Genomic DNA, 20,168 nt, shown 5'->3' on the forward strand with positions numbered 1-20,168 from the left:
AGTCAAGGAATATGAAAGTTGTTGACATTAAAATGTTATGGCAAATTGGTTTAGCAAATAAGATGGTGTTCCTCGTGGTGATTTTAATTACGGAAATGTAGCTTAAGCGATATTGTTATTATTAATTATACTATTCAAAGAAAGAGAAGGTGACATAAAAGCCAAGAGAATGTATCTAGATCTGATATATTTTCCACATGGTCTGTTGACAAAATATTTTATTGAGCTTAAACCTCTACTAGTTTCACATTGCAGTAAGCTTCAGCAAGAAGAGTAAAACCACAAGCAAATTAATGGAAACAGCAACAAAGAAAATTTTAAAAAAAGACTAACAATGGTAAGCACGTTCAATTCCTGTTGTATTATGGTGGCTAGCTATGTGATGAGAAGAGCCTCTGAGATCTGTGTAGATAAGTTTTTGATGAAAGATGACCAAACTTCATCCTAATGTATGATCATACTTTGTTTTTTATTGCACTGATACAGGTTTTTTTAACATTTCCAACGACTCTTTGAATGCTCCGATGAAGAAATTTCAGTAAATTTAGGCCATTTTTGTATGCTGCTGCAGTACTTCATGTTTGTGTCTGTTGTACTTGCTGCTAGTCCTGATTTGTGTGTGTTTTTCTCCCTGTCCTTGTCTCTGTAGACAGATGGGCTAGTCAGGAGAGATGTGCTCTGACATGCACATCTCTCCTGACTGGCCCATCTGTCTAACACAGCAATTTTACATGAAAGTAATCTTGCATGCTTTTTTTTTTTTTTTTTTTAGTAATGAATGGGGAAATTTTGGGAGTCAAAGAAGACTTGAGATCTTGTTGATGCAATAGGCTGTGTGGATAGATGGGCTAGGAGGCACTGTGTATGTGTGTATACATGTATGTAGATGAGAAGTTCTACCAGTTCGGTGTTGCTAAGTGTAAGGCTTATACACTGGAAGCTAATCATGGAAAGATTAGCTAATAAGATAGGATTAGGCAATAACAAGTAACACTGACATGTAGAAAAGACATATTAGTTGTCAAGGGTTTATACTTAAATGATACAGAAGAGATCATTCAGAGAAAGAGGAACAGAGGGAGAGAATGAGAGGCCACACCTGACTTGGAACATGGTAGAGGTGTGAATACGCTGCTGAAGCATGTAGCAAGTAGAAACAGTTAATTAGTGTAAGGTATAATCCATCAGTACTGGTTATATATAGCAATGACCACCCATAATGAATCCTGTGATTCAATTGAGGTGTTATAACAACATTGACATAACCATACTCTGAGTTTAAGTGCATCTGCATTTAGGACCTTTTTTTAAAATTTTTTCACTTTTTTTAAACGTTCCATTAAAAATCTGGCAACGGATAAGTGGAGTAAGAAGACAGGGTTTAGTGTAGCAGAAGTAACCAATAAAGGCAAACTAGTCGCCTCTCATCATAGCAAACACCATTATGACAAACTTGATCCTTATAACATACTTTCCCTCATGACTGGGTACTATAGCTGATATTTCCCCATTTGGTCTTCAGCCAAAAAAAAGTAACATTTTAGTGCACTTAATAAATAGGCAATATCCTCATATACACTTTTCTATTGAAAAGACACTTAAGTTTAGCCTTGCCTTTCCCAGAACACATAGGTTGCATACCTTCCTAAAATTTATCCTTCAATGTGTGTGGACACACACGAGTAAAGGAAATACACCCAGAGAGAGAGAGAGAGAGAGAGAGAGAGAGAGAGAGAGAGAGAGAGAGAGAGAGAGAGAGAGAAAGAGTGAAGAAAGACGGTATGTCACTAACAGTCATACTATCACTTTGCTATACAATATAATATTATTAAAACTAACAGAGCTAAAGCACTTTGCTCTCTCTCTCAACCTACCCCCAAGTGAAATTAATTCAACTCCTGCATTACTGATAATACAGTTGTCACTCCATACACATAACAAAAAGATTGATAATAAATCTATTTCTCTTCCTAGTAGAGGGATATCCCACATACAATAGCAAAAATAAAAAAAATAAAATAAAAACCTCAAGAAATCCAATTTATTTAACATCACATCAATTAAAGAATGACCCTATCAAATGTGCTAAATGTCCTTTTATCCTTTAGCTCATCCTCGATTGCATAATGTGCTGTGTACATGCAAGAAGTCATATTTTAACCAAACTTGAGAGAATGCTTGTCTGGATATATACAAAGGATAGGCCTGTTATGATTACAGTCAACTATTGCCTACAGCAGAGACCAAAGGAATATTTGCCATAGTGAATTTTCTATAGAGTAGCACTAATATTATGGAATTTTTTGGCAGTTTGTGTTTGCTACAGTGAGAGCTGATATCAGTTAGTCTGGTCTTGTGGAACACAGTGGACAAATGGAAGAAAATCCTGCACTGAAGTAGATATAAATTAGAGATTCTTTTTAAGCCAACATCAGCTTAAAATGCCTATTGGACTTAACAAGTATGACTATAATAAACTCTCCAAAATCCAAGAAGATTAATTTTAAGTCAAGACAGCCTTAAAAAAGCACTCTCCTAGATAAGGAAATAAAACTAGTTACTAGTACATTAAGTTTGTTTTCCTAATCACTGTTTAATACTTTATCTCATATACTTATTGTCTGCATGAATTGCTAAAAGTATATTTTGCACCTGAAGAGCCATCAAAATACTGACTATAACTTCACAATTGTTACAATATCAGTTCATTGTTTTTTTACAATTAAAATTTTAAATGAATTTACAATCAATATGCACTATAGCAAACCTATAAGAAGAATAAATTAAAGATGCCAAGAAATTATATTCTTGGTTTAATCCTTTATCCAAGTGTTAAGAAACAAAGTTTGCACCCTGAAGTATTTTCAGGATTGGACAACTCATATATAGAGGTTAATGACTTCACATCACTTACCTTAGTATCCCATAATGAAAGGACCTATCCTTACGGACATGTATAATGCTATGCATCATGGGAAGGGTCACTACCAGACTGGGTCGAAACCGGTCCAGATAGTGACTTTATCCAAGAATATAATTTCTTGGCATCATTAATTTATAGTATAACGAAGTGGAAGACTTCCAACAACTGTAAGAACAATAGAAATAGTTCGTTATAGTCAATTTCTTTTAGAACAGTACTGCAGCTATGGAGATGTGAACTTTTTGGTAGTTATAGGAAGTGAGTCCTTTTGAGAAAAAAAAAAAAAAAAATCAGGCAAAGAAGAAATAAGATGGGAGAATGTGGGATATTCTCAGACTAATTTTTGGTTAGACTATGATGTTTGTTCAATGCATTCCAAGAAATTTAGCATTCATTCTTATGTGCCCTTGCATGTGCATGAGAGAGAGAGAATAGAAGTGATATTTGACTAAAAGACAACCGGAGTCTTGGGATGAAAAAAAGAAATAAAACTCAAAGAAATAAACAAATAAAGATGTTACACTATACTCATTCAGTATAGCAAGTCTTTTTCAGTAGCTTGTTACACTGAATTAGTAAAACAAGCTACTGATAAGCCCTCTCCAAAACTCCTATGTCATTTGAAAAAATATTTCTTAACAAATTTCCCTCTAGTCCTTATAAGTTCCCAATAGTGAGATAAGACTGCATATGTAAAAAAAAAATCTGGTTGGATGCAAATTTATATGTAATTGAAATGTGCTTAAATAAACTGAAATATAATAATAAAAAAAAGATGAACATTAATATATATATACATATATATATATATTAATGAAATATTAATGCAATTCATAGATAATTTTCTCAATCTGCATTAGCTCACAAATTTAGCAAGTATTTAAATATGCAATTTTTTAACAAATCAGTACTGATGCTAATAGCGACAATATAAAATAATATATAAGCATAATTCAAAATGTACTACATCATGCAGCCAACATAAAGTAGTAGTAGTAGCATCAATCATGACAGTTTAATATACTAAACTATGGCAGTGGATGTAGGACCCATCCCAAAAATGTACCATATGCATGAGCACATACACACATGATGAGAGAGAGAATGTATAGAAAGATATAGTTAAGATACTTGTTGCAAGTATTATGAATATGGTAATAAGACACTTCTATAAGGCTGCAAAGTATTCTACTGATTACTAATGGCACTGCTAACAACACTCTGTGTAATGTCCAGAAAAAAGTGACACCAATATATATATATATATTTTTTTAGAAAAAGCTAAAATAATACTATGAAACTGATAGATTGTAATCTAAAGGCATGTGAATGCTTGAATATTGTTTAATAGCAATATAAATTTGTCAGTTAATCCAAAATATTTTTTTCACTTTTCAAACATTTAAAAATGGTGGAAAATTATAGCCAGAAACAACAACAACAAAAAAAAAAAAAAAAAAAAGATAAACAGGATAAAATGTATATATAACAAATTTAGGTGATCAAACTATTATTATTATTAACTGTGAAAGCTTTTAAAATTTTTGAGTTCCAATATTTATATAATTATTTTTCTTAAAAAAAAACAAAAAACTGGGAAATGAATTATGGAAGAGAAAAGTTGTTGTTTTTTTAATATTTGTGAAATGGTTAATTTTGCTACATATGATTACAAAACTGTCAGAATATTGCTAATGAAAAAAAAAAAGTAGAACAAGATAAATGTAATTTCCCTGAACATATTAATAAACATGTAAAATATATTTATTTTAGCATTAATTAAGAAATATGAAGAAGACTTTTCTTATAACCAAAAATATAATTCTCATTAACACTTTCATTCTACTTAATGATATTCTGTAGTATTTAAGAAAGTATGCTCTCAAATGAATATTCGTTCTAGTAAATTCAAAAATGTTTCTTTAAGTACTTCTTCTTTGAAGTATACTGTTGATTAAAATGAGATAAGAAGAATAATATGCTATTCAGCAAGCTACAACATTAATTCCACAGTTAATCTTATGTTTTCATTATCTAACTCATTCGCATTCACACTTAGGATACAATTATATTTTCATGTGAAACTGTTAGTACACCTTGACATTATAAACATTTTCATTTCATTTAGCACTAACTATATACACTTATCAATTTCATTCTAATAGTATACTTTCTATGAAAAATAAAGGAAGGCACACTGCATTACAACACACCTATGGGAAAAAACTGCCTTTAGCTAGTTGAACTACATTTTAGTTCAGTACATATTCACCTGCTTTATTGGAGTAAAATACATTTTTCGGAGGATTTTATGAACAATGTTAAGTATGAGCAGGAAATTCCTGAGCAATATTTGATTTATACTGTACCACACTATTCTTGTACCATTTTAATTCTTTTCTCTTAAAATTTCAAAATACAGTACTCTTTTTTTTTTTACAAATATCAGCAAAAACTAGTATCATAAATATTCTTTATTTTTTTTTACTTCAGTTTCATGGATATTTCCTGATTCTGAATGAATGTTCTTAAATAAACACATACCCATCATGATATACTTCCTGTTCAGAAGTCAAACCATTCTATATACATTTTGATTTTGTTTTGTTTTTAGAGGGGGAGGAAAATAATAACAACGTGTTTGATAAAAATTAAAATCCTACACATAACAACAGAATATGTATAATTCATAAAATTTTCTTCTTAGAAGCAGAAATTTTAATGATTTTGTAAAATATGTTCTAACAAAAACCATGTCAAGAAAACAATATTTGCACTCTATCAAAAACAGGTGTTCTACCACAAAACATTAAAAGATATTACATGTGGGCATGCATATGCACAAACAAATATGATTTCAGTCATTTTTGACACACTTCCAACAATCTCCATATGTATAAATTAATTAAAGACAATATGTTTGAATGGCTGTGCCCTGCTACTCAAGAAAGAAGATAAAAGACTTATTACACACAAAATACACACACACCAAACACAGTGCTCTCACCTCTGAATATTTTTAAAAACAACCACAAAGTTTGGAATGTTCTAGTATTAAAGTACTGATTCATCAACTTATGCATATTATTTATTTGCATTAATTGTGCTGAAATAATGAATAAAGTAATGAAAACCTAGGAAATGGACAAATATAGGAAATCATTGTCTATGCATGTGTGTGTGTGTATATGTGTGTTTCTGCAAACTGATATTCATAGTAGCATATTACTTCCTTCCATTTAAGATTTTCTTAAATTTTCAGATGTTTAAAAGCATCTACATTGTACATAATCATTTTTTCCACTCCTGTGAAAAGAAAAAAAAAAAGAATGAAGTAAACACGGATGTTTAAAACACATCACAACTGAACAGAGGAACTGTTCTTGATTACACTCACCAACTGCTTCAATACAGTTTGGCTGGTATGATGTTGGCACTTTGTCACTCAGGATAATAGTTCATTTTTTTAAGCCATCAAGGAAGCACTGATGACAGGAGGTTAAGAGCAAACCAGCAAGTGAATTTATTATACACTGCTGTTTAGCAAAGAATTTTGTGATTTGCAAAAATTTTCACACTACTTGTCCACAGATGCACTGGTAATGTTTATGTGTCTTTGAAAAACCACTGTCACTGGGCCAGGTATTCTCCAAAACTGTTTCAGAAGTTTCCACTCATTTGGAATCTTCACTTTTTAAATTATCAAAGAGTACTTTGTTGATTTCACACACAAGAGGTATTCATAGTAGGAAATGGCACTTCAGTTATCCTTTTTTATAATAAGGATTATTGCCTCTTGAATGAGAAAAACTGTAAAACAGTGAGTACAGTAATATCACTAATATAATTTTTATTCTTTAAATTGAGTCTTCACCATTTGTTGTCTTATATATAGCAGCACGATAACTGTAACGATCGGATATTCCTCGTTTTGTGGCTATAGATTCTGATTGCACAGAAGTTGTGTGAGCAGGACTTATACTAGAGTCACTTTTTTCTGTTGGTTCATCAACTTCTCCAATTGAAGTCTCAACTAATGGTAGCTCAAGCTCTGGAAATTGCATAATTTTTGATCGAAGAAGGTAAGCATATGTTCGGTATCTCTTCAGCTATAAGAAGAAAATTAAAAAATTTATTTAATAACAAATAATTTTGGAAAATTTCTTTAAAAACAAAAGTTTTCATTATCTGAAAGTATTCCATAATACTAATATTCAAGTAACTTTAATAAGAAAATAAATCCTACATACTGATATATACAACATATATGTGTAAAAGAATAGCCCTTTACTAAACAAGGTATACATTTTCTACATGTCCTGATATGCAAATTGATGTCTAATAATGCTTTCTGTGGAGACATACAGTGTAAATGGCATCCATCTGATTGATGTTAACTAACATAATAGTTCTACTTAAACTAGGATCCGAAATATGGAACACATTCAATGATTATATGGACCTGTTTTAACTATCACTGGGAAAAACTTGACTGCTTACTTTCTGTACAATTTCCTTTAAAATATACGCACTGGAATTATCAATGATAACATTTTCTGTGATGCACCTCTTGTCTGGCTGTGTAATCTCTCTCTTATTCTCTTTTTTTTTCCAAAGATAACTTTCACTCTTTATTGGAAAGAGGAGAGTGGTAGCAGTTGGGATGGGAAGGATGTTGTTTCAGCATATGCCAACAGGTATGATTCTGGAACAAGAGGGTTCTTGAACAAAGGCAGAAGTGTATACCTATTTCCAAACAGTCTACATTGGGAGTAAATGTGGGAGACAGTATGTTTCCTATTTTAGCTCACTTGCTTTCCCTTAATTCAGAAGGATCAGTTAATTGAAGGACCACTGCTTTGAAGATCGGATTAATGGCAGATTATTGTATAATCATAGCTGTTATCTGTTTCACTTCAAAGAAGTGTTTGTACAAATTAAGAAGAGTAATAAGGTGATTAAAAGTTGGCAATAGCAAGAGAAAACAGTGAAGTATTATGGACAAGGAACTGACCATGAGGGCCAACCGGAGGGCTTTAAATTAAATGTTTTAGTATGCTATTTAAATTTTATTATTAAAAAGAATATTGACTAAAAACATACCTGAATATTCTTGAAGTTGTGATCATCATATTTGTTGCATTTTGTTTAAAATTTTTATATATTAATTATTTTATTTAGTATTGTACTCAATAATGAGGCTGAGATAATATTCGACTGAAAATGTATCAAGCACAGAACCAATACATGTACATAGAAATATGAAATAGCAAAAATATATAATATAATATACCAACCCAAAAAGAATAAAGAAAAAAAGTTAAAAATCCTGTCAGCCAAAAGATAATATGGAAGAAGAAAAAAAAAATCCCCTTGTATTAGCCACCTTCCAACCATTTTGGGGCAAATAAAGATAGATAAAACCAGGCTATTCCATATATATATATATATATATATATATATATATATATATGGAATTCCTAAAGAATTATTACTTATAAAGATCGAAAAAGCTACCTCCTTTCTTCCTACCCAAGAGGCAAATCTACTCCGCATTGAATCCATTTTATTATTATTACGGGCAGCTCCAAGGAGTCCTTAGACTCATCGAGGGAGGCCCACATCATGTCAAGAACAACTGTTCAACATTCACACAGTATCTATCATACTTCTCCTTGAAATCATTTACAGTCATGGCACCCACAACAGATTCTGGCAGCTTATTCCACTAATTTACCACTCTCCAAGTAAAAAACCTAGCTCTATAACAATCCTGCTAACCACACTCTTACCAAGCTTCCATGGATGCCCCCTAATCCTCCCACCACCAGTCCTATTCTCAAAAATATCTTCTGAATTAATCTTATAGAAACCCTTCAGTAATTTGAATGTCTCAATCATATCACCCCTTTTCTGCCTATCAGCCAATTTCTGCAGCCCACAAATCTTCATCCTGTTCTCATAAGGTTCATTCCATAGTCCTGCTATTATCTTGGTCACTCGTCTCTGGATCCTCTCCACCTCCTCCCTATCGAGAAGAAACCCTGGCGCCTATATCTGGGCACAGTAGTCTAGATGGGGTCTTATCAAGGCTCAATACAGAGGAACAATAACCTGTTTGTCTCTGCTCGTTAAAGTGTTTTTCAGCAACCAAGTGATTTGATGAACTGATTTTGCCACTTTTGCAATGTCCCCCCTAAACTTCAACTCCCTATCCACCAACACTCCCAAATCCCTGGCCTCATTAATCTCTTGGAGTACAGTTCCACCAATGTGATATACTGATGCTAATCTTTTCACCCCAAAATGCAAAACCTTACATTTTTCCACATTAAATTGACATCCATTCTCCTTAGCCCAGTCCTCCAAACTATCCAAATCATCCTGCAAAATTTTGACATCCTGAGCATTCACTATTGCTCTACCTAACTTTGCATCATATGCATCTGTCCCCCATAAAGTATCCCATTTTCATCTATCCAATCTTGTATTTTCCTCTTGACTATTTTCTCCAAGACCTTGACAATAATTCCTGATATGCTGATCGGCTGGTAATTTTCAACAGCAGTCTTGGAAGTTCCTTTATGCAGTGGAACTATTTTCCCCTCTTTCCACCCCACCCCCCCTTGGGACTAAGCCAGACCCAAGACTCAAATTAAACAAAATGGTCAAAGGCACTGACAATTCTTTAGCCGCTTCTCATACGACACGAGCTGGTATACCATCCAATCCCGCAGATGAGTTGACATTGAGGTTTTGTAATAAACTATTCACCTCCACTTCATTCATCACAATTCCCATATAAGCTATTTGTTCTTCCATTTCTGCAATGGATGATATACTCTTGCAAAGTGCTCACTCAGTAATTCTACTATATCAACTGATTCGGTTACCTCCCTACCATCGGCATTCTTTAAAATCAATCTGCCGTATACATTTTTTCTTTTACTTGCAACATATTGAAAAAACTGTTTAGGATTATCTTTAGCCTGCATGGCTAATGTTCTTTCATAATCTGCTTTTGCTTTTCTTACCACACTTGTTACCCTTCTGGCCTGGGCTTTATACTGTTCATGTGCCTGCAGGTCACCTTTCTCCTTAAATTCCCTCCACAGTTGTTTCTTTTTTTGCAGCTCAAGCTTAATGGTGTTATTCATCCATTTAATCCCTATTTGATTTATTATTCGGACTCTAGGTATACAGTCAGCCATTGCCTCCTGCAAAAACATCTTAACCACCTCCCATGCACTATCAACATCCAGTCCTTGCAGTTTTACATGCCATGGTACTGAACCAATCAAACTCCTAAGCTTGTCAGACTTACCAGCCCGATAATTCCACATGTACCCTTTCTTAATTATAAATTCCACACCTTTAGCCACCTCCCAAGTCAAGACCCTATGATCACTCTCACCAATTGGTGGCCATGTGGTCATATTCATTACAGCCAAATCCTCAGATGCAATTACTAGGTCAAGCACTCTCTGACCCCTAGTATTTTCCATTACATGCTGTCGCAGATAGTTATCCCTTAATAACCGCATAAAACCGAATTCCTTCCTCCTGTGTGTCCTCTCCTCCCCCCAATCAATGCTACCATAGTTGAAATCTCCCATAATAATTACCCTCCTTCCACTCATTTCTTCTATTTGCTTGTGCATACTGTCACCACCATCTTTTCCATCACCTGGTCTATAGCAGCACCCAATTGTATATTTTGTTCTGCTAGCCTCAATCTCATACCAAATGGCCTCAAATGTGCTCTTTTTTCTATCCTGCAATTCAACTTCTATTCTCCTTGGCTGCAGCTCATCAGCTATCATCAACAATACTCCTCCTCCCATTTTATTCTCCCTGTCATTCCTGAACACACTATACTCCTCACATTCAATCCCAATAGCTATATCATCTTCAGTCATCCATGTTTCACTAATGCCAATAACCTGTGGTCTGGAAGTACCAACCAAAGCCAAAAATTCTTCCTTCTTGTTCCTAATACTCCTAGCATTAGTATACATGAATTGCAGACCCCCCCCCCTTTAGCCCCATCCCTACCTTGATGCCTTATACTAATTATCCCATTCTGATTTGTTGTCCTTATTCGCTCAGGCATATTATATTCATACACTCAACTCCCTTCCTAAGGTCTGCATATCTACTTCACCCCCACCTTAATAAATCTAGTTTCTCTGATTCTGCACATCCACTTCATTCAACAACACTTTTTCAAGTCTCCTTACACCGAATCCATTCAAATGCAAACCATCCATCTGATATAGATCCTTTTGCGCATCGAACTCACTCCACACGTCCACAAATTCCACACCACTCGTTGTGCATAACCCACGCATAAAGTCATTTGCAATTATGGCCCTCCTTCTAAACTCTTCATTATCATACCACGGCAAAAGACTAATCATCCTAACTCTCTCACTCTTTTCTTTTGCTACCTCAAACAATTCATTCAGATCCTCTATCATTTCCATTTTATCTCCTTTCAAATCATTCGTACCTGCCACCACCATCATTTCTTTCACCCTTTGCTTTTGTTCCCTAATAGACTCATTTACATCCTTAATGGTTGCACCAGGTTGGTACGATTTCGTCAAATTCCATACTATCACACCTCGTACTAACGAATCATACAGCACTCGCTCCTTCATTTTGTTTACGTTCACAATCATACTCTTATTTTTCCTATATACTTTTTTTTATTGGCTAGTACGCTCGGTAGATATTTGTGCATACGCTCCAGCTGCCACTTTGCTCTATGTATCGCTCTGCTCAACAACACGATCTGACTCATTGCATCTATCTCATCTTTTTTATTATCTGTTAAACCATTAATTTGCTCTGTATTAATACCTTCATTCACACCCTCACAGCTCTCTGGTACAACTTGGCAATTACTTACCATATCACTATTTTCTACATTCTGAAATTTGACAAAAATATCACACTCGCGACCTGAAATACACTTTAATTCCTCATTTTCCTTACATTTTCTACACACATTCACTCCATTATCATCATCTAACCATACTCCAACCGCTCTCCGCAAAGCATACATTTCATTTCGCAGATAGTACACTGAATAATTCCTTTATATTACAGTTATTGAACAAAGATGGTGAACCATTATTACTAGCTGCCATTTTCCTTCTTACCGGACCATGTGCGCGCTTCTATCGTATTTTATTAAATTAATAATTGAAACACCAAAAACACACAAACAGACAAACTAAGATACGAAAAGCAAATGTAATATTCTAGAAATTTGTCAATGATAACTTACAATAACACTTATCTTATCAGGAGATCTCAACAAACACTACAGACCACGAGTCCCTCTAACTAAAAGGCTTCATCATCAATAATGCCAAGCCCCCTACAAACCATATCTCTTCATCGGAACGACAGGCTATTAATACGTTACAAAACAACAAAAATATAATTATTCTTTCCGCGGATAAAGGCAATGGCACAGTTGTTCTTAGCATTGATACATATCATAACAAGATGATGGAATTGTTACAGAGTGACACTTACTCGATCCTCGCAAGAGATCCCACCCATGAACTCCACGACCGGACCAACAACCTACTGAGAACTACCTCTGAACTACCTAGAAACATACGCCTTTCTCATCATTCTCTCGATCTGCTTATTCCACAATTATATGGACTTCCTAAAATTCGTAAAGAAAATACCCCACTTTGACCTATTGTGGAAGGAATTGATTCTCCAACATATAACCTTTCAAAATATCTGGCTAAATCTCTCAAATGTTTTTCCGGTAAATCACTGTCTTTAATTAAAAACTCCGCAGATTTTGTTTCATGTATAAAAGATATTATTAAGGAAGATGAAATCATGGCTAGTTTTGATATACTCTCCTTATTTACCAATGTTCCTATGGACGAAGTTCTTGTACTACTCAAAGATAAATTATCTAAAATGATCATGGCCTTACTTACTCATTGCATCCACTCAGGATACTTTAAGTTTCAGGACACCATCTATAAACAAAATTATGGCCTTGTGTTAAGTCAGAGGACTTAACATTGTTATCACTCTCTTGAGGAAAATAATGATTTATCAGAAATAAAGAAGCACTGTATAGAAATCGTAATTTAGTTCTTATATATCTTATTATGTTATGTGAAATTTCAATGTTATTATTGTATAGTTGCTTAGTCTAAATTATTATGTAAATAACTAACCATTTGCTGGGTAAGAATTAATAATCTAAATGTGAAACGGCCTACTTCTGAGACACGTGGTGAATGTACTAGTATATCTGTTATGTAGCACGGTGCTTCCCCCCCCTTCCACCGTAACGCTACGAGAGTTACGAAAGGATTCCGCGAGCGGTGCTAAGTGGCGTGTGACATAGTGAAAGCATGACGTACACATCAATGATGAAAGAGAGAAACGGCGCGGAGTTTAAAAGGGGATGTAACGCGACGAGCAAGGCTTTTAGATGTTTTCCTGCTGCTGTATTCCTGTGCCACGGAAGTCCGGCTGGTATGGAGCCTCCACGTGGGTTTCCTTTGTTCGTGGAAGTTACGACCGAATGACCAAGAGAACTTACCAGTCGGAAATAAAAGCCCAGCAGATCCTGATAGTGGAAAACTACAGAATAATTCCAGTTGAAGTATAGAGGGAAATCGTATAGAAAATCCCGAGGAAGTGTGAAGAAAAGCGATCATATAAGGTAGTTGTCTGACGAAAGAATTGAAGTGGCCAAAGTAGAATATCTAGTAAATTGGTAAGGTGAAAACTTTATGTCTACTAACTAAAGAATTGAATGAGAAGATTTTAATGTGTGTGTTAAGAGACATTTCTTTGAACTGTTGCTGATAGATTTAGAAGGAAATATAATAGTGTCTCATATATGTGTCTTGAAAGAGATTGAATTACGAACGTTCTTACTTAAATCTGAGATATATGTAAAATTTAAGTGATTAGAGTAAAAAATTGAGACTAAGTGATTAAATGTTAGTATTTATGTTTCTAAGATAGAAATTCATGAAAGGGGATAATTAACTGTATGTACGAGTGTTAATGATGTATATAAAATTTAGTTGAATGATTAACTAAGTGCTTCTCAGTGTAATATGTGAATTCTAACTGTAATTAAAATGTTTTGTTTTAATGTGAATGTTGTCTTGCCTGTACTTCATCCTACTGCACTTGCTCATAAGATATAACGAACCACAAAAGCACGGGAAACTGTGTAATATAAGGTCATGATGCAAGTTGTAAATTTATAGCTGAGAAGAGAACGCTGACCGGTTTCTAACTCCTTGGTCTTACATGTTTTGTATAGCCTAGATTTCAGGGTGGCGCAGCGAATCAAAATAAATTTTCTCTGAATTTTGAAGAGGGAGATAGAACCAGTGCTGAGACAAAGAAATAGGCATCTGCCATTTGCATTTCTTTGTCTCACAAAACAACAGCTTCACTCTTATCAGGGATATGGCCAGTAGCGTTATTGATAAGAAAGGTTTAACCTGGGAGTAATAAGTGTAGGATAGAAATAAGAGTTATATAATATATATATAGTTGTGATAGAGATAAGAAAGGGCACATTTAAGGATACACTAGGACATCGTGCTCGCTCTCTCTTCTTGATGATGAGATAGAACTTAATAAAGAACTTGATTTTCTCTGGTCTACTTTTCAACTAAATGGTTATTCACAAAACACAATTCACAAATTCCTATTAAATCCACCCACTTGCAATAATGAAGAGACCAACAGGGTAAATGGTCATATTTCTATACCATACATAAGCTTCGTCTCACCCAAATCGGCCAAGGTTCTTAGGAAATACAGCATAAGAACTTTATTTACTCTTCTTCCGAAAATCTGCTCCTTAATGAGCTGTCTGAAACCTAGACATCACAACCTTAAATATCCCGGTGTTTACCAGATTTAGTGCAACTGTGTTATACCATACTTTGGCCAAACAGAGAAATTGATCGAGTTACACACTGAAGAACATAAGAGAGACATCAGTTACAGGAGAATGCAAGCCAGTGCTTTGTCTAGTCATGTTCTGTTCTTGGCCGATTATAATGAAGAAAACCTTAGCCATACAATCCTATGGGACAAGTCTAATAACATTTTCTGTTGCCACAATGAATTAGAAAGAAAGATAATAGAATCATTATAGAATCAATAAAAGAAATCATTCTCAATCCCCTACATCTCAACAACAATCTGAGTTACAACCTTTCAGACTATCATTGTGCTACGTTCAGATACTGGCATTTGCGAGATGTATCAATCCACAGAGTTCGGTTGATACTATGCCCATGCATACGCCCAACAATGAAGCCAACGAGAGAACAGTTTTGAATGCACAGACTTCAACGTTTCAACGTTGAATATATATACACTAACTTTTCGTGATGTTTACAATTATTTCCTCTATGTTTTACTGGTTATTTCTTTTTTTAATGTGCACCTGAAGAAGGCTGATACAAGCTGAAACTAGTTGTGCTATTAAACTTTGTTTTCATTTCTCTCAGTTTCTAGTCATTCAATATTTAAAAAAAAAATATATAAACTATAATCTCTTACAAATACATCACAACAGTCACCCATCCCCATCAAATTTGTTTCTCAACTAATAAAACTATTACTAAAATATGTAAAATTTATGACCTTTTTAGCAATGACTTTTTAGGCAGAAAAAAGAAATAATTATATCATATCGTACTAACGATGATGTTCCCAATACCTCAGACATTAATATAAGAATCTCAGTACTTTTAATCAAAATATTTATGAACAAATTTTTAGTGTTCCAATGGGCCAGAAATTTAGTAGACAACTTGCAGAACTTTTCCTAATCCACAGAGGAATTTATTACGATAAGTATGTTAAATGATGTACTACATATTCTACATAAAAATTAAGGAAACAACTACCATGTTAGAGTAAAACTTCAGTTTAATATAAAAACTCAATGTTTTGACTTTCACATTAAGGTCATCAACTGGAGTATACAGATACAGTCATCCCTCGACTTGCGTCCATTCGAAGATACGACCGTGATCCCATAAGGGAATAAATAACATTTTCGACTATACTTTCGAACAAGACGCAAGTGAGCATAAAGTAAAAAGGTTTCTATTTAGCAACAATGCATCATGTGCAATGGCAACAGTGCATTCAGCAGAAACCTCCCTCGCCAGTTGGCATGTGTCTTCAACAGTTCCTTTGTTGATTTTGTGTTTGAGAAATAGGTTATTTGTGTATTTATCATTAAATATTTCACAGCATTTTGTGCAACATGGTCCTACACGCCCAATCAAAAACCCTACTGAAGAATCACAGAAAAGAGGTGAGCAATTGATCTTGAAACGAAGTTGCAAGTTATAAAGCAACATGAAGCTGGTAAGCCCGTCAGTGTGATCGCACGTGACTTCGGATGGTCTCATTCTACAGTGAGACCATTTTGAAAAATAAGGATAAAATCGTAGAGACCGTGAAAAGATCTACTTCCATTAAATCGACGATAGTGACGAAGCGACGACAAGGTCCTATCAGTGATATGGAAAAGCTACTTCCATCATGCATAGAGGACCTGAACCAAAAGCACATACCTCTTAGCACTATGACCATAACTGCTAAGTCACTAAGTCTCTTCAACATGTTGAAGGAGAAAGCAGGACCCGATTACAACTATGAATTAAACGCTTCTTCCAGTTAGTTAATGAGATTCAAGCAGCGTTTTGCACTGCACAATGTAAAAATGTATGATTAATATGCAAGTGCTGATGAGAAGGTTGCCATGGAGTTCGTGGAGAAATTGGATAAAATTATTATGAAGGAAAATTATTTGCCACAGCAAATATTTAATATGGATGAGACCTCCTTGTTTTGGAAAAAAATGCACTAGCAGACATTAATCCACTAAAAGCTGAAATCTATTCCTGGTTTCAAAGCTCTTAAAGACTATATTATGATTCTGTTAGGGGATAATGTGGCTGGATATAAACTGAAACCATTTGTGATATGGCACAGTGAGAATCCACGAGCCTTCAAAAATATTAGGAAGCATACTCTTCCAGTTTATTATCAGAGCAATAATAAGTCGTGGATGACTCAAAAATTGTTTGCAAATGCCTTAATCAACTGTTATGCGAGTGAAATGGAAAGTTATTGTATGAAATAAAATGTAGAATTTAAAATTTTATTAATTCTAGATAATGCTCCAGGTCATCTGTCTCATATTGGTGATCTTCACCCCAAGATCAAGGTCATGTTTACGCTCCAAACACTAATTCATTGATCCAACCAATGGATCAGGAAGTTCTTGAAGTGTTTAAATCTTATTATCTATGGAGAACTTTTTCACAAGCCATTTCTGCCACTGAAGGAAATGAAGACTCTCATGCAATTCTGGAAAGCATTCAATAGTTATCATGCTATTAAAAATATTGCTGTAGTCTGGGACGAAGTGATCTCTCAATGTATGAGTGACATATGGAAAAAGACATTTGAGTGAAGAAATAGTGGACCTAGCAAACAATCTGAATCTTGAAGTGAATGATGACGATATAGTTCAACTCATAGGAAATGCCCCTGAAGAGTTGACCAATGAAGAATTAAAGGTATACATTTTTGGTCGTTTTTATAGATAGAAATACACTTTTATTAATACAGACCAGTATTTTACAAATAAACATTTATTAAAACCTACCAGTTTCGCCAGCAAACTGTCTGGCTTTTTCAAGGTATTACGGAGATATGAAAGTAAATGCAAATTAAAAGGAACATAAAAAACGTTGTAAACCAAACTAGTATCTATGGTTACACGTTTCGCGTGACAGAGATGGCTTATTGTTCTTATTCATTATCACGCATGCGCGTTTGTTGTAGACTTGCAATGTGATTATTGGCCAGCTGCAGTTCAGATTGACTGAGAGAGAGGATCAAGTTTTTCCACGAACTGTTGAGAATTATACCCTGATTTCTGTTGAGGTTTCCGCCGGTTATTAGTACTATTGTGGCTTCCTTAAAAACACGATGCCTGTAGTCGTCATCGAGATATTTTTTCAATGAAGAATTAGTCGAACTGGAGGAACAATGTGTTGCAGAAAAGGAAGAGGGAAAATAGAAACAAGAAGAGGCAGTGAAAAACAATTCACAGTGAAGGGTCTTCCAGAAATATTCTCTGCAGTTAGTGATGTTCTTAAAATGGCTGAAGACATGAAGCACAATGTTGAAAGCTACTTATTATTAGAAAGGAAAGTATATGATGTGTTGAATAAGCAAAGTAGATTTTTTTTTTTTTTGATAAAAATGTCCAAAGTTACACCAGAAGAGCCACAGCCTGGTTCTTCATCACATGGGGAAGGTAAAGAAGATGTGATTGTGGAGGAAGATTTGGATGATTATTCTCCTGTTTTATAGTGGCAGTATTGCACAGTAGTTTTATAAGGTTTAAAAATTAAAATGAGAGTACACTTATTGCGGTTAAGTCCCTAACCCCTATAACTCCGTTGATTTAATGTATCGACTTACATCCTGCCGATGGAACGGAACTCCGATGTAAGTCAAGGGATGACTGTATATACAAAGAAACAAGCTGCACTACAATCTACACGGTACTAACTAAGTTACATTGATCTGGTCAACTATTAAAACTACTGGCCTAACCTCTGGTGAAAAAATTGTATAAAGCCACAACTGGATTACAGTGCTCATACCAGATCATCAGGATCTGAAGATAATAAATTAACCTTGGAGAGGGGACAGAGGCAGATAACAAAAAAATATATCAGCACTATACAATGTTAGCTATGAGGACAGACTGAAAACATACAAACTACAGAGTTCGGTTGATACAAGATGAAGGGGTGACATGACAGACATTTAAACTGTTGAAAGGTATTTACAGGATTGACACAGGAGAGATTTTTTATATAAAACAAGGGGAAGGAACAAGAGAGACCATCCCTAGAAGTTGCAAAAGGAGGTGGTGAGTAAGAGGGTGAGAAGAGGATTTTCTGCATTTCTACAATTTTAAAAAGTTCATTAAAAAAAAAAATACTGATGAACCATGGAATAGTTCATTTTAAAATTAGTGATCTTGCTAACATTAGTGAGTGAGATCACTAAATTTTTAAAACAAGCGTAATGATCACTTCCATTAAAAAAGGGTATTGGATATTACTATTCATTTACGTTTTTTTTTTTCTCCCAAGCATACAAAACACGCAAAATGCACCAAAAAAAAAAACAGATGCATGTGCAAAATGCTTAAGTACCTCTTAGATTTGTTTTGTACATCTGTACACAAGTTATTCCCAAACTCCAAATGAAGGAATTTTATTGAAATTTGAAATCCTTTCAAAACTTTGTTTGGCCATTTCCCTTTCTGTTTCATATGATCATCTACAAGGATATAAAGAGACACACAGTTTTGAAATTATACATAACTCCAATTCTGTTCCTCAAAGAATTTTATTGCATTCTGCCTAGAACAGAACTATTATAATGTAAACTAGAAATGTCCATTCATATGGACACTTTCTAGTTTGATTCATATCAAATTTTTATTTTATTAGTTCGTTTTTATTACAAAATGACTCAGAGTGGTTGTGATATTAGTGCAGGCCTGGTTGGCCAAGTTGCTAATGTACCCAAACTCTAACCAACAGCTGTGGTAGAAAGTCTTTTCACTTGGATACAAAGTAAATTATACTTACCAAGAAATTATATTCTTGTTTAATCCTTTAAACAAGAGTAAGTAAACAAAATTTCCATGTGAAATATCTTCATGACTAGCCAACTTCTTTATTATTATTATTATGTGACACCTCCAAGGAGTACAAAGACTCAACAAGGGAGAGCACCCACTCCACCACTCAATCCACCAACTACAGCAAACCACATCATCTACACCAACTACCATCACTAGTATTTTCACAGACAATCACAAACATCCATGCCCATGGTGGGATTCGAACCCACAGCCTTTTGACTGGAGAGTGGATAATACCACTTGGCCAACCAGGCCAAAGCTGGTGACTTCACACCAACTGCCTTAGTATCCCATAATGCAAAGAACACTGACTTGTGGATGTATACATGTCATATACTGCTATACATTATGGGAAGAGCCACTACCCAGACCAGTTTTGACATTTATTAAGGTCTCATTAGAAGGAGCCATACCCAGAAAGATATCAAGGTTAAATTAATGCAGAGCTTAAATCTCTTA

General features: G+C 34.5%; 1 protein-coding gene across 6 annotated transcripts in view; it reads right to left on the minus strand.

Annotated features, from left to right (window-relative positions):
- Window positions 1-4,675: 4,675 nt before the first annotated feature.
- The window catches only part of LOC150099548 (uncharacterized), a 569,663-nt gene continuing 554,170 nt past the window's right edge, over window positions 4,676-20,168 (minus strand). For all 6 annotated transcript variants that reach the window (XM_090403425.1, XM_090403424.1, XM_090403426.1 and 3 more), the window contains one exon: window positions 4,676-7,032. In XM_090403425.1, the coding sequence (XP_090259551.1) occupies window positions 6,781-7,032 (252 nt within the window). In that variant the 3' untranslated portion in view covers window positions 4,676-6,780. The remainder of the gene's footprint in view (window positions 7,033-20,168) is intronic.

The sequence above is a fragment of the Typopeltis vanoorti genome, chromosome 14 (genome assembly GCF_054136105.1).
Source record: "Typopeltis vanoorti isolate ZY-2024b chromosome 14, IOZ_Tvanoo_1.0, whole genome shotgun sequence".
NCBI classification, from domain to species: Eukaryota; Metazoa; Arthropoda; class Arachnida; order Uropygi; family Thelyphonidae; genus Typopeltis; species Typopeltis vanoorti.